Genomic DNA, 23,980 nt, shown 5'->3' on the forward strand with positions numbered 1-23,980 from the left:
TTTAAGTATCTCTCTCTCTAGCACTATCATACTCACCAGATGAACCAGACTATTTTGCTGTCTCAGTGAGAAATAGTCAATGGAGGGTGTGGTAACAGCCACCTCAGGGTGCAGAGACATCGAAAGGAGTGGCTTGAATTTCAGAACAGGTAGGAGTCAGGACTAACATTAAATACAAAAGTTGGCAAATCCCTAAGGCAGCAAAGATTGAATATACCAAGCTTGAACATGTACTGGGTATCAAAAAACAAAAAGAAAACTAAATGTGGCTACAAGCAACCCAGATTTCTAAACTCATTGCCATGGAAACTTCAGTGAGGATGCAATTAAAGTCTCCATCCTCCTTGATTTTTTTAAAGGAAGACGGTAAAGTACAAAGATTCTAACATTAACTCTAACAGAATGCTTTTTGAGTCATGCTTTTTGAGTCATGTCCCATTGTTAAATAAAAATGGTAGTTACACTCCAGTGCTTCATTCTGAAGGTCACTAATCAGCCCGAAGCTACCCAGAAAAAAATATATTAAAGGACTATAGAAAATATCATGGACTCTCTTGAGAAGGGGTTATTTCACCTATGTTGTGTCTATATCTTTTTTTTCTTTTGGTGTATTTTCACACTGAATATTAATTATGAGAGTTAGTCTAAATTATGTTAAACTACAGGTTGAAGCATTTATGGTTTCAATTATAAACTGTTGCTTCAGGATAGTATAATCAGAGACTAAGCCGGAGTTAGACAGGAAAAAGCTTAAACTTTTTTTTTTTTACTGCTGTAGATACAACATAATAATTCTTTCAATGTGTCATCTTCATTGCAAATAAAGGCTTTGTTAGCTCTTTTTTGCACTGATAAGGAAAAGGAAGGAATATAATTTTCTTGCAGCCTATAAGATTTGTGATTTTGATCCAGAGGCAGAGCCGACAATATTTAAAATGGAAGAAGTGTGTGTGATATTACATTACATGGAATATACACGGTATATTCTGTTTTGTTTAAATAATGCTTTTAGCTTTATGGTGTGAAGGGAAGCATATTTAATTATTTATTTATAATATTTGTAGACTGGCAAATTAAGACACTGTGCAGTGAACAATAAAACAAGTATAAAACAGAAAACAGCAATTTAAAAGGAATCAATCTTCCCTTTGAGGGAAGAATTTGGGTGTATTTTTAATTAGAATAACTCTAGGCAATTCACTACATATGCTGAAAGAGTAAAACTATATTAAATGAATGATTCATCAAGGAGCAGGTGCCCAAAATAAGATGGCAGTGCATTTAAACCAGCATAATACATAATGCAATGGGGCATTCCAATAAAGGATTTATTCAACAAATTGCATTTTTAGGATTTATAATATAACCAGATGCTAATGGAACAAAACTAGACTCTTCTTTAATCTAATCATCTAAAAAAATTCCACATGTAGCTCTAGAAGATTAAAATCTATACATATGTTTTATATACAAATTCAATGAAAGAACACTACTCTGTTTTTATTCCTTTCTGAAAATTTGTAAAAGATTCAACTGTGGATGCATTCTGAACCAAAAGGGTTTATTTTGTTTTCTTCAAGAATCCAGAGAGGTGCAAAATATTAACTCAAAAGATAAAGAATAGTTAAACAAGATCCCCTGGGATTTTTTTTCAGACAAATGATAAAGAATACAACAAATTTCTTCTATTTCAACTCTTTTTGTAACAGTCCTAGCCTTATTATTGTTCCCTCTTCCCAATCATCTTACAAGGGTAGTCTTCTGCTTAATATTATACAAACTATATTACTATGAATATCGGCAAATCAATGGCAACTTATCATCCAGCAATGTAATGGAGTATCTCAGTTAAATTCTACTTAATTATTTATGTTTTTCACTGATAAAAAGGGACATTTTCTTCAAGGAAGGATAACAATAATTTCTCTAACTATAAGTTGAATGACTTCAGACTGGTTGCTCTGACAACTGTAGTATATTCACCCATGTTGTATGGCTGTAGTATTATTATTATCCTTCTCATCCTCTCTACTACCCCCTCTTATCAGTATCATTATTATGATTATGATTATTTGTTGCTTTGCATGTACACTGAGAGTTTCTGCACCAGAGACAAATTCCTTGTGTGTCTAATCACACTCAGCCAAATAAAGTATTCTATTCAAAGCAGAATCTATAGACCAGCAGAATGCTGAGGAAAGGTTAGATATGAAGATTTCCTAAAGAACAGCACTTTTAACATTCATATAGCTATGTGTGCATAAGAGTCCAATTCTATTAATTGGAGCCTCAAATCTGAGTCCTATGGAAGTTTAGTTGGAACTAAATGGATCAAATACCCAAGTGGCTGCCATTATAGACATTTAGAACTCTCTAAGGAGGAGAAATTCAGGAATTGCTTCAGTAATCATCAAAAAGCTCTTATATTCCCCTGCAGCCAAAAAGACCAACAAGATAAACTCAGAGAAGCAGAGATAATTTAGAAATTAATTAAGATTTTAACTCTGATATTCTAAAGGTTAAAAAGAAGGAAGAAAGAAATATGGATTTAGAGGGTTTCTACATTAAGGAAGCCTGTGGTTTGATGATAAGATTTCTAAGTAAGGAATCAGCAAACTATTTGATATCAAAATTTAGCAATGCAACTTGCTGCTGAAGTCTAGAAATAAAGTGTAATGCAGAATGTCATCAATAAATTGCTTGGAAGCAGACTTAAGAATCTAGGACCCGTGAAATGGCAGTAAAAATTAAAACTTATGATTTTACAGTTTGATCCAGACAAGTAACATTTAAAATTCCTGAATTATTGTCAATGCTGTTATCTGTTTAGGATTATTTTAAGCCTACAGTATTTCTGATAAACAGCTAAGTATATTATCAATGTAGGTGTCATATATTTAAAAGAACTCTGAATAGACTTAGAATATCCATATTCACAAATCAATGGTTTAAAGGTTTCAAAGACTAAAAAGTATGTTTCACATGACTTTAAAATGAGATTAATGCAATCACATTTGTTTCCTTTCATGTTTTATTGGACACATTTGAGAATGTTTAAAAAGAATTGGCTACAACCTTATTATAAAATGCTGAAGGGACATTTACTCCTACAATATGGATTTTCCCATTGTATCTGTATGATATTACCATGATCAATAAAGTTTAACCATGGATATAATTTTTAACAAAATATTATCAATTTGGGATTTATAATTATATAAAGAACTACGGATTTATCAGCCATGGGGCTCAACAAAAAAGACTATTCTTCAAGTTTGCAAAGATTACATGTTCACAGAATTACAATTTTGACTTAAAAATGTGTGTTGCTTCTGTCTAAACTGGATCTCGATTGGTAAAATGAAAAGGCCAAATCATATTATTCCATGCGATCCTGAAATGACATGTTTAAAATTTGAGCTAAGTGATTTATATAAATAAGGAGTTTCTTATCGTTTGATAAATGCTTCTTAGGAGTGAGGAGGGGAGTACATTAAAGCAACAGAACATTAAAAATAAGGAATTTAGGAAAAAGAATTTGACAAACAGAACATGTTAAGGATGATATATATTTAAGACATATTAAACCAGTGATGGCAAACCTTTTAGAGACCAAGTGCCCAAACTGAAACCCAAAACCCACTTATGTATCGTCGGGTGCCGGGTGGGCGTGGCCAATTGGCTGGGTGTGGCCAATTGAGTGGGCATGGCTGCGGTGGTAACGGTAGACTGGGTGAGACTAAAAAGTTCAATCAATCAATTCCAACTTTGCAAGATCTTTTTTTCCCGTGAGAAGTTGAAATTGATTGATTGAGTGAACCTTTTTTTTCCCCACATGGCGGTGGAAGCCTAAAGCGAAAAGATTTTATAAAACCCAGCTGAAGGCCTAGGACTGGGGCGACAGCACACGTGCCCATAGAGAGGGCTCTGAGTGCCGCCTCTGGCACCTGTGCCATAGGTTCGCCACCACTGTATTACACTATACTGTATGTAGAAAGACATGGATACATGGATAGTTTGGAATAGCTTGATTTCAATACAAAATATTAAGATATAGTGGCAATTTCTTTTTTAAAAAGTATGCATCTTATGTCCTGCTGAATATTTCTAAAACATTTTACGGATTAATAGTTTTTGAATGCAACCTTTAATATACCACACAAGACTCATTGTGCTTCTCAGTGAATGCTTGGCTGTTTTCTTCTGCTTAAAAACATGGTGCTTCTGGTTGCCAAAGTACCAAGAGATAACATTTTCAGAACAGGTACAATAAATACAATTTTATAGATAGTAGATGCTATTGTATAATTGCAATATACATGTTGGTTCTTTTTATACTTTCCAGAATGCTTCAAGTATATATAGGAAGACTTACGTTAGTTCTTACTGAACAAAAAAGTACCTTAAACTCAGAGGAAAATAGTACCATACTTGAAAGTTCTGTAAACACATTTCCTGTTGGTTCTATTTTTTTTAGAAAAAAATTAAAATTACTTGAGTTTGTTCAATTGAAATAAAATGGAAAGAATCTGAAACTTAGGACCAGCTCCTACTTCTTGTTTTTACACCAGGAATACAAGAGGAGGTGTATCTGCTTGTTTATGCTGGGTGCAAACTACAAACCAAATTTGGCCAAAGGCATGATTTTTAAAAATAATAATAATAAAATGATTTTCTACAGCAAACAGTGCTTATATAACTCTTTTCTCATCAACTAAAAAAATCCCATATATCATTCTTAATAGAACAACAGATAGGATTGTTGGACAAAGAATAAGAAACTGTATTTGGACATGCTGATTTCTGAAAAGCTTCAATCCAATACAGATCCAATACAGAAAAATATTCTGAAATCATAATTTCTGAAACATCATAATATCATTTTTAAGACTGGAAGGTAGTTTAGATTTATCCAAATTTACCAAACCTCTTATTCACTGCTAGGAGTGACAAAACACCTACACTTAATTTTATGCTTTGGTGGATTTACAAGAAATTAAATGAAAGGGTTTGTGTTTTTTCCCCCCTAAGTTACCTTACCTGTCTACCAACATTCTCCTGGAAGGCAGCCTAAGAACAGAGAGAGCAAACATAAAAAAATGAGTCAGGTTTGCTTGCAGATAAACACCAGATCATGAATTCAAAACAAATACGCAGCAATATAAATGACCCATGGGCTTTATTTTAAAATGAAAAGTCAACTTTGTTAGCTGAATATGCCCTTAGGCAGTTGTTACGTGCTAATGCTCTTTTAAATTTATATGCTGTGTGCGAACAGTTTAGGAATGGGTGTTTATTAAAATCAGGCACACCCAGAACAGTGGCCTTCATTGCTGATACAATGCTTCCCGTAGAAATGAAAAGACAATGCCCTTAGAATACAGCTATTGAGAGAGAGAGATTTTCCAGCTACTTCCGTAAAGTTATAAATGACCTGTGTGCTGTAAAATTAACATTTTCATATATCTAAACTCTTCCTCCTCCTCCTTTTATAAATTATATGAGATGACAGATAGCATTAACTTGCTTGGAGTTATAAATAACTCCATTTATAGACTTCATAAATACGTTTTGAAATGCAAAATATTCAGATTTAAACATTGGATCAATTATTATTTTTGTATTTTTTGTATAAAACTCAAGTATTACATTTCAATACTGCATGAGAGGGAAAAAGGAGATAAACCAACATGACTGATAAAACCAAATTATGGTAAGATTCAAGTATTTGGCAGAATGAAAAGTAGAACTCTGCTTATCAGAGCTCAAAATACACATTTAATTGGCAAAGATGGTTGCTTAAACCTTTTTGCACATATGATATTGTACAAATTTAACATGGCAATATTAACATAGAACTTCCCTTCAATTTAACCAGCTGATACAATTTTGCCAATTGACATTGGTCATGGAACTTTTTGACTGTGAGCCCAAACAGATGATAATTATACTGCATTTTATTATGCTAGAAATTCAATCAATGCATTTGAGAAGGACTTAAGAACCTAAGATACAACAGCTTCAATGAAATTTAGAAGAACTTTTCTGTTCCACTAAACCTCTGGACTTCTCCTTGATTTCTTTGGTAATTCCAATGCAACCCACATAATAATAAAAGGATGAAAGAATTAAATTTTCTAGCTTAAATGGTTAGTCAGTTTTCAAGAAAGCACTTTTCTGAATCAATAAGTTACATCCTGAATTTTTTAAAAAATGCTCCAAAGTAAATATGGTTTCATATATTATAAACTGAAACACAAGTAAATTCCATCTTTCTGCTATTGTTTCTTCCAAATAAAAAGTGTGTACTTTTATAGATGTATGTATTTGTTTATACGCCATATCTGTCATCAAAAATTAAAATTCTAGGTGGTTATTGTATACATAAGAAGGAAAGGAGAAGGATGCAATATGGTAGAATTCACACTGAAGGTAAATCATGGTAACAATAATGGTCCAAATGGCCCAAAATGCTTCCATAGAGCAATTTCAGTCTTCCTTTCTCCATAAACAAAAGCATTTTTTTTCCTTTTTAGGGGTTATATTCTGTTTATAACTCTTCTGTCCAATCATTTATAGAACAGAGCTATATAGGATTAAAACAATTTCAAGGCACCTACTCAAATTTAACAAAGCCTTGCTATCTATTTACTTCATGCAATTCTACATTCAATTTCTTGGGCAAATATATTTAAATATACTAAATCAAATACTCTGTTTATTATAGAACCAATTTATTTATGAATAAGCCAGTTGATTTCAATGAGTTTCCTATGCTCATGAAAACGTGTTCACATATACATATACGTAGAGATTCTCTATATTCACACATATGCACAAACACACACACACACACACACACACACAAATACAAACATTGGATATTCAATATACAGTTAATAGTTAAACATGAAATATTTTTGCATATACTTTTGAAATATCAAATAATAAAATATTTCTCATTTTCTCTGACGGAGTGGGATATTTTTTTTTAAAAAAAGATAGATGTTTATAGAGAGTTTAATCCATGCTTGTCTATCTTAGATCAATAGAATAGTATAAGTGATAGACAACTAGTTAGACATCTAATATAAATAAATTTCAGTAATTAGCAGGAACTGCCTTCAGATAAGCTTCTTTTTCCACCATTACAATGTATTGCAAAGATGACAACTCACCCTATTTCTAAAATTACACATAATTCCCACAGACATCAAAAGAGAATTTAGTACATAACTTGGAGTAGTTTAGAATATTTTTAATTTCACAATATAGGTTGTCTATCTATTCAAATTAACAAGTTTTAAATTATGTAAATTATACTCATCAATCTGCTTTTTTTCCTCTGAAACCAATAATTTGAAGAAAAACGAACTCAGTGAAGATATAAAACCATATGCAGACTAAATTTGAATGAAACTATGATTTCATAGTTTGGAAGAGTGAGAGAAGCAACTAGTTAATTATATATTTTTTGGGGGTGTTGAGTCATATTACATCTGTCTAAGCTTGAATTGTTGGTAAATATCCAAAATGCAATTGGCTACTTATTTCTGCCTCTATCTTTTGTTATGTCATGGGAAAACACAATTTTCATTCTAATAAACTGAAATTATAGCAATCTTTTAAATTACTAATTCCTGATTTAACTCACAATCAGTATTGTAGATTTTTATAAGAATATTTAATTTGTATTTAACATTTATATTAAATAGTTAAACATGTATTGGAATATGATCATATGACATCTATAGAGTGACATTTGTTTCAAATTATACAAATAATTACTATGAAATTGCTTCAGATTATGAAAAACCTGAGAAAAATGGATATAAAAGAGGATACAAACGTAATTCATATCTCAATGTTTCACAATAAATATTATTACTCAAGAGGACATAAATATATTATAATATAATTTATTTCTTAAACAAATTTATACGAAAGGTAAAGTGCTAACTGATAATAGGAAAATGCTATATCAAGCTTTTTTTTTTTAAGCCAAGAAAGAATTGACATAAAAAATGAGAAAAATAGAAGGATTTCTAATGTCCACGAACAATGAAGTGACCACAACAGAAACTGGTCAATTAACTAAAATTATACAAAAAAGACAGATATGAAATAACCAAGACTGATAAACTGCCTAGCTTCACAGATTTTTAGAGTTTACATTTGGTAATATAATGTATAACAGAAATGTGTTTGTGTTAATATGAAGATAAGGAGCAGAAGATCTGACAGTAGTATCTATAGAAGACTTGATCCTTTTCTTTAATGGTTGGTTCCAGATCCAGGACTGAATTGAGCCTGTTGATTTTTTCAGAAAGCAGAGCAAAGCCTGAAGAAAGGGAAATTTCTCCCAGCAGAATATGTGGGAGAAAAGAAATGAAGTTTTTCTTTCACCCTGCCTTCTCACCCTATCCTATCCAGTCAAGTTTGTTAATAATGGTTACTACAATCTGTTGATCTTTATGTTTGCTGTAGTCCCACCAACAGATTGAAAATAAACAAGATACCTGCAAGATCATTTAAAGATCCTTTTCTATATATATTAAAAACTTGAACTGAAATCAAAACCACCCAGTAGCGACATAATAGAAAGATCACTCTGTTTTTTCAGTCTTGGCTGTTCCTTTATACAACTGGCATATTGACTTGTTATAAAAACAATCAAACAAAGACAATACACTTTGCACATGAAGAATGAGACATGAGATATAATTTTCTGTATTTATGTAAACCTAGGAAGTAAAATATTTGAAATAGCTACCGCACAACATAATGTACTACCGAGAAAAATCATCTCAATACTTTACTGTTGTCCTATAGATGATAATTAAACTTACTGAGGCTGCTCTTCTGCAGTTAATATCACGGTCAAATATAGCAGCTATAATCAGGGCACTGAAAAGAGAAAGGAAAAGGAAAACAAATTGATAAAATTTGTCTTTTGAAGAATAAAAAAAAAAGAACTATCACTTTTGTCTAAGGACTATACTAGCTGCATTCACTATTGGCTAAAATTGGTAAATTTCAAACTCTGTATTTGGTTTATAGTATATTATAGTTATACTGTGGCAAAGCATTTAAATTGTTTTTCAAGATTATACCAACATATGCATATTATTTCTGTTCTTGACTTGCATTGTTTTTTTAAAAAAATACCTGTATGATCTTAATTTATAAGACAGGATACCCTATCTCTCAATACTGATCATTCAATGGTGGCTAATTGCAACATAGGTTTAAAAGAGAGAACTTTAACAATTGTAAGAGGAAACCATGTCAGTCTTTAGCAAAAATCAGGCATCTGGTAGCACCTTTACAGACTAACACATTTTATTAAAAGACATGAGCTTTTGTGAGCTATAGCTGAACAACTATAATCCATCATAAAAAGAAAAGAAGATCTGTAAGAGAGTTCATTTGTATGTGAGTGTTTAGTCCTTCAAGTTGTGTATTAGAAAAGGAGCTTACCAGACTTCTAATGTGAGGATAAAGGTTTAAAAGTTTAAAGATTTCCTCTGTCTAGTCGTGACTGACTCAAGGGGGCGGTGCTTAATGCCGATTCTCAGATGAGAATTGTCTAAGATGTTTCTATCATCATGTGGCCAACATGGAAATACAGAAAGCTGTAACCTTCCTGCCAAAATGGCACCTATTTATTTGCTCGCTTTCAAACTGCTAGGTTTGCAGAAGCTGGGGCAAATAATGGGAGCTCACCCCGTCAGGCAGCACTCAGGTCTCAAACCCGGGCTCTTGGCTTTCCAGATGACAAACTCCAGTATCTTAACCACTGAGAAATTGTACCGCCCAAAGTAGAATAGGAGTTTGCTTTCCTTACAGCAAAGCCAGTATGAAAATATGAAGTAATCATCATGCTGTTTTCATTTTATAATAAACTAGTGTAGTATAACTGTAGATAAGAGCATGAAAAATTGAATTGCAGCAGTGAATGCTGTGGATTGGTCTATAGAAGGCCTAGTGATCCACTGAAGATATATGCCCATTTATGGAATCTAGGATATTCCTATTATTTAATTTTACTACAATCCACCAGGATTCTTCCACATAAATGAGAACAGAATTCCTTTTATCAGCAGCAAAAATATTTGTAATTAACTTATTTATTTTATTACACATTAATTCTATAGTGGAGATGTAATATACTGTACCTGATTTTTAGGAAACAATATAAATTTATGTAGTGTTTTGAAATATATTAAATATTTTATTACAATACTACATATTTATCACTGTTTCAGATATATAGAAATATAATTAAAGACAAGATCAGCAATAACTGTGTCATGGGAATAAATATCAAAAGACTAATACAATATTTTAATGTATCTGTACTCTTATGACTATGGAGATAAAACTGAAAAAATGATTTTAAGAATTTCAAATCTTTTTATTAAAAGTCATTCTGAACTATAAGGGACTAATACCAAGATTCTGATTTAGAGATTAGTAATCATATGGATTTTTGAAAACCTAATAATTGGAATAATTTATCCAGAGAGACAATGCCTTTGGATTTTCTAAAGTTGATCTGGCAAAAAAGAATATCCACAAACTCTGCTCCTAACTGTCTCCATACCACACATGTATATACCTAGAACTAGGACATTCAAACTATGGTTGTTATTCTGACACAATTAGCAATGGCCTTGATGCTCTGGAACACTTTGCTCTCAGAGCTGAATGTGGCCCACACAGTACTTGCCTTCTGCAAGGAAGGGAAAACAAACACATTCCAAAGGTGATATAACTGATTCAAGTTAAAACACTGTAAACTAGCCTGCTTTTAAAGTCCCCAATGGCTTAGGTCTTAATTAACCCAGGAGACAATAGTTCCCAATTTGAAGACAGCATCTCCAGAAAAGGCTTGCTGAAGATGCCTCTGTATTTGATACACAGGAAAAATTCTTCATCTGCATCATTCCTTGATTTATACCATGGACTACTTGGGCAGCTGTATGTACTCACTAGAAACTCCTTAAAAACACATCTTTGTCATTAGATTTTAAACTGTTCATTACATTTAGTATCAATATGAGTTTCATTTTCTGTATTCTGTACTTTATTTTTGTTAGCTTTTCTGTACTTCATTTTTATTAGTTTGAACAATGGCAAATCTTAAATCATATTAAAACTCAGAGTAAACTTTCTTACCATTATAAAATGAGATACACACTTAAAATGAAACTATTTCAATTGGTAAATCATACTGGCTTACTATTAGCCATACATTACCACAACTCTTCTCATCAGCTTCTTTAATTACCATGAAAACCTAACAAATATAAATACATTCCTCTGTGTTTTATTTAGCATATTGAAAAATGAGAATCTGAACAGGTCCAAGATAATAAAGAATAAACTTTAACTACTGTTACTTTCTTTGAATTCTTCCTTTCAGAACAAACCAGATTCTCTGATCCACAAATAATAAATGGAGTGTCTCCATATAAGCAAAGATGAACAACCCTGAAACTGATTAGGTTTGTGGACTGTTGTTAAACAGGTAGTTCTAGACTTAAAATCATTTGTTTAGTGACCATTCAAAGTTACAACGGCACTGAAAAAATTACTTATGACCATTTTTCATACTTACGACCTTTGCAACATCCCCATGGTCATATGATCAAAATTTGAATGCTTGGCAACTGATTCCATATTTATGATGGTTGCAATGTCCTAGAATTACCTTTTGCAACCTTTTGCCCAAGCAAAGTCAATGGGGAAACTAGATTTGCTTAACAACTGTGTGCAGTGATTTAACAACTATGACAAGATAGGTCGTAAAATGGGGCAAAACTCACTTAATAAATGTCTTGCTTAGCAACAGAAATTTTGGGCTCAATTGCGGCTGTACGTTGAGGACTACCTGTACACATGAATATGAACACATATTTATTTATATACATTCACATACACTATAGTATCCTTGCTGGACTCTCTAAAGGGGCAGCGGGAGCCTCAATCTCCTCCTCCTTCTAAACTTCCTGGTAAGACTTTACTGGTAGAGAGAATGACGAGATTTCCTATCTCCTCCAGGATCCTGAGTAAACTCCTCAGAAGGAAGCTATCCTGTGGTTTGCTTTCTGATCAGTCCCTGTTCAGATGTTCAACATTCTTCTGGAGACTGCTTATTTGATCGAGGGAAGATCTGGTCCCCTGCACCACAGTGCTTCCCACCAGACCACTGAGAATTTTCCTGCAGGCTGCTAAAAGGCACATCTTATTGCACTAAATATGGACTAAAAGGGTACAAGTAGAGAAAGTCAGAAATGAACTAATGGGACAGAACCAATGCCAGAGCCATTGTCAGACTTTAGAAAAAGCCTGTATTTTGAAAGACGTTCATTGGTCTATTTTGAAAATATCTTTAATCACAAAATATGAACATGCTAATGTGGAAAATGGAGATACAGGTGTCCTTGACTTACAACCATTTGTTTAGTGACCGTTCAAAGTTATAATGGCCCTGAAAAAATGACTTATGACCAGTTGTGGTCATTCAACGATTTTAATAAGATTCCAGAAGGCAGCGTTTTCAATATTAAGCAAAATTCAAGAACACGGAGGGCACAAGTTCAAAAGTAATGTTAGAAAGTATTACTTCACAGAAAGAGTAGTGGAAGCTTGGAATCAACAGAAATGGTGGGTCAATCATCAGTAACTGAGTTTAAATATGTATGGGATAAACCATCATCCAACAAAAATTAAAAAAAAAACTTCAAAGGGCAGACTCAATGGACCACTAGGTCTTTTTTTTTTACCATCGGGTTTCTATGTTTCTAGTTTTCACACTTAACGACTTTGCAGCATCCCCACGGTCACATGATCAAAATTTGGGCGCTTGGCAAATGGCATGTATTTATGATAGCTATCCTGTCCCAGGGTCATATGATTGCCATTTGTAACCTTCCCAGCTGGCTTCCTACAAGCAAAGTCAATGGGGGAGGCCAGATTTGCTTAATGACTTCATGATTCACTTAACTGCCGTGATTTGCTTAACAACTGTGGCAAAAAAAAAAAGTCTAAATGGGGCAAAATTCACTTAAAATCTGCCTTGCTTAGCAACAGAAATTTTGAACTCAACTGTGATTAGTAAATTGATGACTACCTGTATGGAGTGCAAATTTACTTAATATGTAACAGAAATTGCTCTTGAGAATGAACTCGTCAGGCAACAAACTTATTTGTGTAAAGTTATTCTCAGCATTTCATCACAGTACAAGATGTAGCTCTGAGCAATATTCATATTTCCTGATTCTGCAGGCTAATCTTGTCCTCGGGCCAAGTGGCTCCATTTACATGAGAGCCACACCTCTCTTTTCTTCTCACCATGCAGTACTCCAGGGAAGACTAAATTGCCTGCACTCCCACACTTTGACCAAATCTTTCTGACTTGAAATATAGTTCAATTCTGAAGCACAGATAAAGGAGGAGTTTTCCCATCTTCTCAAGAGTAAACTCCAGTTCTAATTATTTTTATCTGTCAGTTCTCTAACCACTGCCAAAGCAACAAAATTATCCAGCAATTAAACTAAATAGAACTTTTAAGTAAATATCTTAAGTCTTTTTAATAATTATAGAAACTCAGCATTATACTGTAACCTCCCACAAAGAAGCTTTTCAATACATCATAAAAATATTATAATATTGGCAGGGTTTTTTTCTTCTTCTATTCAATTATACCCAATTTTTTAAGATTGCCTGGACAAGTCCCTGAAATTTTTCTGGTAAGGTTTTTCAGAAGTGGTTTGCCATTGCTTACTTCCTAGGGCTGAGAGAAAGTGACTGACTCAAGGTCACCCAGCTGGCTTTGTGCATAAAGCAGACTAGAACTCAGTGTCATCCAGTTTTGAAACTGATGCCTTACCCATTATACCAAACTGGCTCTCATTTGGCAGTTACCTATATATTATTTTTTAAAAAATATTTTATTACATTCCAAAGTAGCTGTAATAGTCACACGATCTGCACTCTCTCATGATTTTTCTGATAGCCTTCTTATTCACACTCACTAATAACAATCCATTCAGTTCTGCTTTCATGGCTTTTTATATCACAATTAGGTAATGTTATGCACTGGAATTTACTTCAAAATATTATCCAAGTTTTGTGTTATTTTTTTCTGATATATACAATGTGTCCATACAATATCTAGGTCAAAGGGACTGATCATCATGCCATGCAAACAGTTAAAGCCAATCAGTGTATGCATATGTTATAGGCCAGTGGTGGCGAACCTATGGCATGGGTGCCAGAGGCGGCACTCAGAGCCCTCTCTGTGGGCACGCGCGCCGTCGCCCCAATCCTAGGCCTTCAGCTAGGTTTTATAAAACCTTTTCGCTTTAGGCCTCTGCTGCTGTGTGCAAAAAAAAAAAAAAAAAAAGGTTCAGTCAATTTCAACTTCTCATGGAAAAAAAAATCTTGCGAAGTTGGAATTGATTGATTGAACTTTTTAGTCCCACCAAGTCTGTCATTACCACCGCAGCCACGCCCACCCAATGGGCCACACTCAGCCAATGGGCCACACCCACCCGGCACCCAATGATGCATAAGTGGGTTTTGGGGTACAGTTTGGGCATTCGGTCTTTAAAAGGTTCGCCATCACTGTTATAGGCATTAGAAGAGATTACTTTAGGCCAAACTAATGGAGCTACATAGTGAGTGAAATGGATTGGAGGAGATAAAGTTCCCCAAATTCCCACCTTTTCAGCCATCCTTATGACAGCTAACACTGCATTACTAATTGTTCAACATTTGAGTAGGGTAGTTAAAATAATTACAAATATCTAAAATAATATCATTATCTGAGATCACTTGGCTAAACTTTCTTTGGAAATATTTGTTCAAAGAGTGAACTGGTATTCTGTAAAAAGATAGCAACAATTTGTTTGTGGCTAAATAGATGGCTCTTCTCAGACAGAAGAGAAGACACACCTAAGGCTAGAACTAAGAGACAAGAAAGAAAAGATATGTGATTACTGTTATTGGCTGTAAACCAAAGTATACTAATACAGGTGAAACTATGCGTCATGCTCCCAAAAGTTCCTGATTCTCAACATACAGTTTATTGCTGAGCTCCCACATTAAACTATTAGAACTGGAAAAGCAAACAAAACAAAACAAGAAACAAAAAAAACACCCCAAACTTTTCTCACCTATACAATCACTTTAGTAGAATAACTTTTATCATAGGTAACAGAACCCACAGGCACAGTTCCATTTAGTTTCATGAGTACATAATGAAACTTGTTAGCTATAAATATATATGTATGTAAAACAATGTTTTGCATACAACATATAGAGATATATAGTTTGTATATATACTGTACATACATATATGTATACATACTTACAATATATACTTATATACATAATTATCATACATACAGTATATATAATTGATGCCGAAATGTAGTCAAAATAGTATCATGAACTACTCCAGGCCAACAAGAACCTAAAGTTAAAGCAAGTGCTTCAGCTGTAACTATGATGGCATTTGTTTTATCTCCAGAAAATGTTTTCAAATAAGAATGCACTGAATGTGGCACAATCAAGAGGTTCTCCAGAAGTTGGACAGATATACATTGGATACATTCTCTTATATATCCTGAATCCAAGTATTTTAAATATTTTAAATAAGATCTTATAATAGCTCTACATTTAGCCTTTCAAGAGCATTAATATGAAATGTTCTTTCATTATTCATTTCTTGAAAAAATATTTCACGTAAAGAAATTGGGATATTTGTATTTCATAACAAATACAAACTTACCTTGCAATCTGGTTAACAAAAGGTCTCAGTTCTAAAGGGTCATAGGCGCGAGCAAAAGCCCAACATACGTAGCAAGCAGAATCTCGTACATTGGAGCCAACACTGCAAGCTCCCCGTTTTTCATCGAAAGTTAGTCCTTTCAAAATCACAGGAACAACTGGAAGTTTTAAAAGAAGTATTAAGAAACAGTCACAGAACCTGATTTTGTGAAAATACACACTGTGTTGAACTCTTTTTTACCAACTATTCAATTTTGGATGTAAATAAAGATTTTATGTTTTAAAGATCCAATGGTGTGACTTCAGGATCGCGATTCCTTTGCACTGTGAGCCTTTCTATTCACAGGATATCAGTGACTACTAAATCCTTATGCTACATATATATTTTATATCAACCAAACATAGTTTAGATATACAGCAGCTGCTACAGAATAATAGAACACGTAAATGACTGCCAATTTTCTGAATACCATTGGTTAAATATCATGTGATGCAAAAGATTGTCTCAAATATCTCTTGGCACAAATCAACTGAGGTGCTTGTTTTTATGCACCCCCACCAATCTATATTGTCCTCAATCCTCTAGAGCAGAGTTTTGAAGGAACAGACTACAAGTTTAAGACAAATCCTTTTTGTTATGCTGATAAGATTAAACAAAGAAGCAGTTTTTTTGTTTTGGTTGATAACATTTTTGTGTTGTAGGCCACAATGGAACTGAGTAAGCACATGGAGGATGTTATGGAGGCCTGCTTCCTTATTTATGATGTAGCTTTTACGATTAATATAATGAATCACCAAACACCATTATCCAGAAAACAAAGGGATGAGGTTGTTTCCTAGTAGTCCAAGATATTCAAGCATCTTCATCTTTCTATGACAGATCCACATGTTTCCCAATAAAATTCTGAGACGTAATTATCTATATTTTTTATTTTCTAAGAATTGCAGTTGATCCCATTACATAAAATAATACATAAGTTCCTGGTGAGCTGTTCTTAACAAATAGGGCAGATACAAAATGTCCTGAGCTTGAAATTGTTTTTATAATTTCAACTTTAGAACAAAACACCCTGTAATCTTCGGCAAAACACTATGAGAGGCACTTTTTCCAAACTGTTTTATAATGCCCACCAATGGTTGATAGTTTTGTATTGGTTCTAACCCAAATCAGTCTGTCTGCACACCAGCAAAATAACTTCTGAAAACTGAACAGAATAGGACCAAAAACTGAGGGTGGGGAAGGAGACAAGGATGGATGGATGGATGGATGGATAAATAAATAAATAAATGTTGAAGCTGTTTATAAACAGAATCTCCCCCTCCAAAAAAATTGCCAATATAGTTGTGGCAAATAAAACACAGTACTATGGGACAGCTGTTTAGACTATTGATAACTGCTTCCTTCTAAGCTCCTCCCCCTTCCCTATTTCAGAGCTGAGTGTATTGAAGCCATTGTAGATAATCACTTTAGATAATGCTGTTATGCTAACTTTCAGGATGTTAAATGAAAAAAATGTCCCCTTTGTTCTTTTTTCATAGGCTTATAAATGTGAAAACTGTATACAGTACACATGAATTAGGAAGAAGCCTCCAGCTGTCAGTCAGAGATAGTATATTTGCTGTTGTTTATGAGATGTATTTCACTGGATCTATTCTTGCTTCCTAGCTGTATTTATTTCTATGACTGTAGGCAAGCTAAAAATATGTTGAATTGCTGTTTCTACAAATTTTGATTATAAATATTATATAAAAACATTTTTAAGGCTAATTTCTAACTAAACAATCAATCCTTCAGCAGGCTGCGTTGTATGAAACATCAAACAGAGATTTCCATTTCACCTATTTTGGTTGTCTTAAGATGAAAAATGAGGAAATAAGGAACTTAATATGAACTTAATTCCTATGGCAGAACAATGACGTTATTTTGACTTTTATTCTCCTGGATCACAAAAAGCTTAAAGAGGATTCCACAGAACAGAGGAGTGGAAATGTTTTGTTCCAAGCTCAGAAGACAAATTCTATTTCTTTCATGAGCATCCTTCTTAACTAGGGCCTGTTCTTTGGAACTCTCTTATCATTTTGCATAATCACAACCAATATTTCAAATGGTAGCCCAAGAAAATAAGGATCCCACAGATAAAGGTAGTTGCTTATTCGATGAGTCAAATGATTCTTAAAAATAACAACTGAAAATAAAGTGGGAGCATATTTTAGTTTCAAAATCTATAATGAGCAACAAATAAATATATTCTCCAAAATTAAAAACCTTTCCATTATATTAGGGAAAAATTTTTTTAACAATTCATTAGCCATCTTGCAGCTTCTTTTTTTCTTCTTCTTTTCAGCTGAAGACATTTGCGATTTAAATCTTTCACACAGTTCTAATGGTATACTGCCAAAGTCTACAAATACACGTTTCTCTAAAAGGCTTCCTCTTGACATCTTCCAGTGGGGTCATATAGTTTAAACACTATGCTTATTGAACTGCAATTTAAACAACTGCTGTTCCTGTAGAAACAACAATCTGAAGGGGAAAGAGTCCCTTAATTTTTGCATATTCCTCACTTGGCCATAATTTGCCATCCAAATCTCACTGGATGAGTAAATACAGGAGGGCAGAGCTGGGGAGGGCAGAGATATATGCATTTCACATAGCACATGTTTAGAAACAAATACAGCCCTGAAAAGAGTTCCACTCTCTCTGTTTTCATTAGAACAGACATGTCAAACAAAAGGCCCAAGGGCCGGATGCGGCCCGTGAAGTAGTTTCATGTGATCCGCGAAGCCATCCTGGAAATAGTGAGGGAACGGCCCTCGCTGCCTTGGCTCTGGCCCAGGCGGCCGGGAGCCAATGTACAATTTTGTGTTGGCCATCTATGCTGAAACGCATTCAGTCTTAGCTCCACAAGGCCGCCTGGAAACAGCGAGAAATTAGCCCCTGCTGTGTTGGCCCCGCCCCCTGGGTGCATGCTGGGGAGGTATCACCCTTTGTGAGGAATGAAGAAATGGACCATGCCTTGGTGCTTGCCCCAGTCCCACCCCCTTCTGCCAGAGACCCTCAGATCTGTCCCACTCCTGCCCAGGCCCCCACAAGCACCCTTGAGGCAAACGATGTAGAGCTGGCTACGCCCACCCAGTAGACCACACCCACTCCATCCATGCCCACCCAGCAGGCCACACCCACCCTGGCCACACCCACCCAGCCCCCCGAGGGCAACTACAATGCTGATGCGGCCCTCAATGAAATTGAGTTTGATACCCCTGCATTAGAAATTCTGTGGTTTAACAATTAAAAGACTGAAGACTTGCATTCTTTTAATTTCAATACTTGAAACAAAGGAGATAATACATGCAAAGCACCTTAACAGGTAAAATAATTTTATGAATTATTACTATTATTATTAATCTTTCTGCTTTAATAATTCTATCTTATCAAGCCCTAGCATTCTTGTGGTGGTTCCTATTATATCTGTAGCAGTGTTTAGAATATTTTGTAACATAAATTATGAGAAAATTATTTATAAAGATACTTTGAAGTCTAAAGGGAAAACAAAATTGAAATAAGAGTTGGGAAAACAGGGTATTGGCTTAATAAGGTGACTTCAATTGAAAATAAAACTGAGACATGAACTGGATGAAAAGATGTTGTAATCTAGAACTATTGTTAGTAGATATACTATTAGAAAAATATGATGGAGAACTATATATTTAATATTGTATGTGTATTATATGTATTAATAGCAGAAAGAATTGCATTTGTTTAGTGTTTGAAAAGTGAAGAGTACCATTTGAAGAAGGGATTAAGAAAATACCAGAATGTGTAGAAATTGACAGAGCGATATTGAAGAACAAAAAAGAAGACACAGAATAATTTTAAAATGTATTATTAACTAAAAAAAATGAACCCAGACAATACATTGTTTACTAAGCACCTATGATTTGTAAAAATAGAAAATCAATAAAACTTTATAAATAAAAAAAGAATATGTTGTAACATGCAACAACTTTCAAATCTGAAATAAGGAATGTTTATTTCTTAACTGTTGTGAAAACATAGCCTGTAATACTAATAAACCTATTTTAAATGCTGAAACATTTAAACACAAATAGGAAAAAAATATTTTAGAGTATTATACTAAATTAAAAAATACAAACATAAATATTACAAAATTAAAGAATCAACAGAACCTCAACATCAATAAGCATTTTTAAAAAGGCCTTTAAATTATGTTATAAACAAAATAACAACATCAACATCAAAAACATTGTTTAAAGTATTCTTCCTTGCCCATTTCTCTAAAACAGGAAGTTTTAGATAAATAGCACTCATTAGCAACCTCTTGTTTCCAATCAAGTGTAGATCTCTCCTTCCAGTGTTTTTAACTATCCAACAGAGGATTGTTGCAATCAATCTCTGCTGAACATTCTCTGAGGGATCAAAGAGATGCCAAGCACTTTTATTGTTGCCTTAGCCTCTTTTTAAGGCCACAAGGATTTAATTTTACTATGTTAAACACAAGGGTGTCAAACTTACAATCCTCCATACACTTCCCTTCAGGTCATTCTGTATAGCTTATTACCATACAAACACACCCAGCATATGAGCAACAGCTAAAACAGGTGACAGCTTGTGAATTTCATGGAGGTACTAAATAAGTTTTGTACGGAACTCATCACATCAGCCTGTCCCACTTGTTCAGGCAGGGAAGATATGCTACAGACCCTGTCAATCAAAGAATTTTAACTGGCAGGTATAGGAAAAGGGCCTTCTCTGCCACTGCCCCTACACTGTGGAACATCTTGCCCTCACAGGTGAGAAAATTCCCCAATCTCTTGGCCTTCTACAAAGGGCACAAAATGTGGCTGTGTAGCCTTGTAGGGGGGACCCAGAGGCCCATACAATGATGGGACTAACTGCCCCTCCATGGGAACCTTACCCCCTGCCTATATTAACAACTGCTAATCCCATTGTGGAAATTCTGAAATTTTTATAATGTTGTTTTTATAATTTTAAAACTTCTAATCCTAAATTGTTCTGATTTTAATGTTTGATTTTATTTAGTAATATGAAATATAAATAAATAAGAAGACACATCTCTGGACTTAAGCAGATAAGCTGAGGGGCTGTTACCCGCCTAGCTAAATTACTAGATTACTGTCTCATATTAGTGCCAGTTGGCTTGCCACTGGAGCAAGGAGCTGTGGCAGTGGCAATTGCAGGAGAAACAGGCATCCCCACTTGCCTTCCTGCCACAGCTTTCTAAATCTTCCCTCTGTCAACTGGAGCCAGTGTCCTTCAAGGCTTCTTTGGGTTCCATGCTCATGAGTCAGGTATAAGTGAATGGCAACTTTGGGAAAGGTGGACAGAAGCAGGAAGTAGCAAAGACAGCATTCCTTAGCTATCCAGATTAACCTGACTGAGAGGGTAGTCTATCTTTTGATGGGAAGGAGGGTGGAAAGTCAATCCTACCCAACTGGCAGGAAAAAGGATGCACTTCTGGCTATACTCTGCCACTTGGGAAAAGAAGATGCTGAACTCTTCATTGGGCTGTCCCTCCAGGGATCTTCCTTGTCCATTGCTCAAGGCCTGCACCTAAATGGAAGGCCCTAGCACATCACTGGCCTATTTGCTTTCTCAAATTAATTTTACTTCTCTTCCCATATGTCCCAAAAGGGTGGTCTAGTGCTGGCCACCTTCACTTGCAACAACCTCAAATTTTAAATGTGATTTGAAGCCCCAAATCTCCATTCTTCTTCTTTATTAACAAATGCAAAACGTAAGATGTATGGCACTGTATTTATTTGTTTTAATGAATTTTAATTATTTTTAGCTAACAATCCATTAAAAATTATCTGTATAGGACATTCAAACTTATTAATCCAAACAATACATAAATATGAATTTAACAAACTTCCTTATATTGTCTCCAAAACCTCTAAATGGAGTGATGTTCATTTTATTGAAGAACAAATGGTCTCTCCCAATCTTTCTCACCAACAGCAAATTCAACAGTAACTGAAGGAAAATGAATGGACAGACCAAATGTCCTGGTTTGCTATTGATTGCTCCTCTGGATAAGGATAGAATGGTCATTACAATACAATAAATTATCTTAAAAGATCCATCTTTTGCACTAGGAAAAATATGCAGTATTACCACAAAATAGAGAAAAAAAGAGATCCAGCAAAAAAAGAAATGGGGATAAAAGTAAACTTTTTTTAGTCATCGGAAATTACCCATTAACACTAGAATTAAAGAAATGCATAAAGAAAAAAAGAAAAAGAAAAATCCACCCACGCAGATTTCTGTTCATGGGAAAGCCACACAGCAGAACTAATAGTTTGGTATTCTCTTCTACATTTTGTGCAAAAAAGAAATAACAGCCGTAGCACTGTCCTGAAAAATGTAGTTTAACTGGTTCTCCAGCATGTTGAATAAATTGGTAAAAAAAAAATGAATTTAACTGGTTGTGCAGGAACATGGAAAAAGTTCCCGGAGGCTGTTTTTGAGAAGTACCATATTACCTCTTGTGAGGATTAAACATTCCTAGTACCGATATTAGTACTTATGCAGTAGCAATTACAAATTAAAATGAAAACTTGTTCTTTATGATAGTGCAGCTTAATTCACTGTACTGGCCAATGCTCAAGAAAGAAAATATTTTATAATATCAATATGACCAGAAGTATTAAATTGTTTGTTTATTTATTTATTTATTTATGCCATTCATCACACTGTCAGGGAAATGAACTGTTCTCTAATGAAATTAAAGGAAGATGGGAAAGCTGTATTGAAACTATTGAAAAACCTTGTAGAATATTTGTAGAGGGACGATATATTTAAGAACTATAAAGTTATCAAAAAAGAGTAAAGTTAGTCCTCGACTTAACGACTGCAATTGGAATAAGAATTTCCATTATTAAGCAAGGCAGTTGTTCAATGAGTCATGCCCAATTTCACAACTTTTGTCATGGTTGTTAAACAATCACTGCAGTTGTTAAGTGAATCATATGGTCATTAAGCAAAGCTGGCTTCCCGCATTGACTTTGCTTATGGGAAGATGGCTGGGAAGAGAACATATAGCAATTACAAAACCCTGGGACGCTGCAACTACTGTAAATACATGCCACTTGCCAAGCACCTAAATTCTGATCACATGACTGTGGGGATGTTGCAACAGTGATAAATGTGAGGATCAGTTGTAAAATCCTCTTTCAACGGTGTTGTAACTTCGAATGGTCGCTAAAAAAATGTAAGTTGAGGACTAGCTGTAGATGCAGATGAAATGTTCACTGAATTATTTAAATCAGCAGGACTAGAAAAAGTTAAAATCTTAACTGCTCTATATCAACAAATACGATTTACACTTTGGAATTATTACTGTAATATTCTTTTAATAAAGAAAGGAAATGGAACCCATTTCATACTAGTATTATCTGTTCTATTTTCACTTCCAAAAATGACAAGAAAAGAACAAGAAAAGGAAAAAAAATGATGGATCTTATACAATTTTGATCAGGGTATTTTTCTAATAGCTTTAACCATTCAGTTGTGTCCGACTCTTGGCAACTTTATAGGCAAGTTCTCTTCATACTACCCTGTCAAGTACAGCTATGATGAAGGAGTATTTTGTTGTTTGGTTAAAAGGAGAGCAAAGGATTAATTGGCTACTTTCTTTTAAGGAAGGAAATAATAAAAACTAAGATATCTGAAAAAGTTGGTATTTGTTTCCAGTAAAGCACATAGAACATCACCTGTTAAATTATGTTCAGCAGTAGATTAACACTGACAGCATGAATCCTTAAATATATACAGAAGTGATCCAGAATATAATAATTCTTATTTTTCTATGAATCACAAGTTTAAGACATTACACATTAAACTGCTGTATTTTTGCCCCCAAAATTGCCAAACTTGCTCAGACTTGTAACATCCCACCAAAGTAGGAGATTAGAAGACATTAAGGAGGACAAAAGAGTGCTTCAAAAGGTGTTACACGTAAGTCATTGATTGTGCAAGCGGAACTGGAAAAACACACAGGAAGGGACTGTGTAAAATCTTCACAACTTTGGAGTTTAGCTAGTCTTCAAATAGCTTTTGCTGTTTATTGGAACGTTAAAAGGTAAAGTCTCTTTCAATTAAATGTCAATGACTTCATGAAATGTAATTTAAAATGAG

At 34.2% G+C, this 23,980-nt stretch overlaps 1 protein-coding gene across 1 annotated transcript in view; it reads right to left on the minus strand.

Annotated features, from left to right (window-relative positions):
* The window catches only part of TBCD (tubulin folding cofactor D), a 164,157-nt gene that overhangs the window by 68,844 nt on the left and 71,333 nt on the right, over positions 1 to 23,980 (minus strand). Inside the window, exons 15-17 of the mRNA XM_039335830.1 lie at positions 15,803 to 15,959; positions 8,850 to 8,907; positions 5,041 to 5,070 (exon numbers count right to left, since the gene is read on the minus strand). Coding sequence (XP_039191764.1) covers positions 5,041 to 5,070; positions 8,850 to 8,907; positions 15,803 to 15,959 — 245 coding nt within the window. The remainder of the gene's footprint in view (positions 1 to 5,040; positions 5,071 to 8,849; positions 8,908 to 15,802; positions 15,960 to 23,980) is intronic.

Source organism: Crotalus tigris, unplaced genomic scaffold (assembly GCF_016545835.1).
Source record: "Crotalus tigris isolate CLP2741 ecotype Arizona unplaced genomic scaffold, ASM1654583v1 scf7180000017662.1067850, whole genome shotgun sequence".
Classification (NCBI taxonomy): Eukaryota; Metazoa; Chordata; class Lepidosauria; order Squamata; family Viperidae; genus Crotalus; species Crotalus tigris.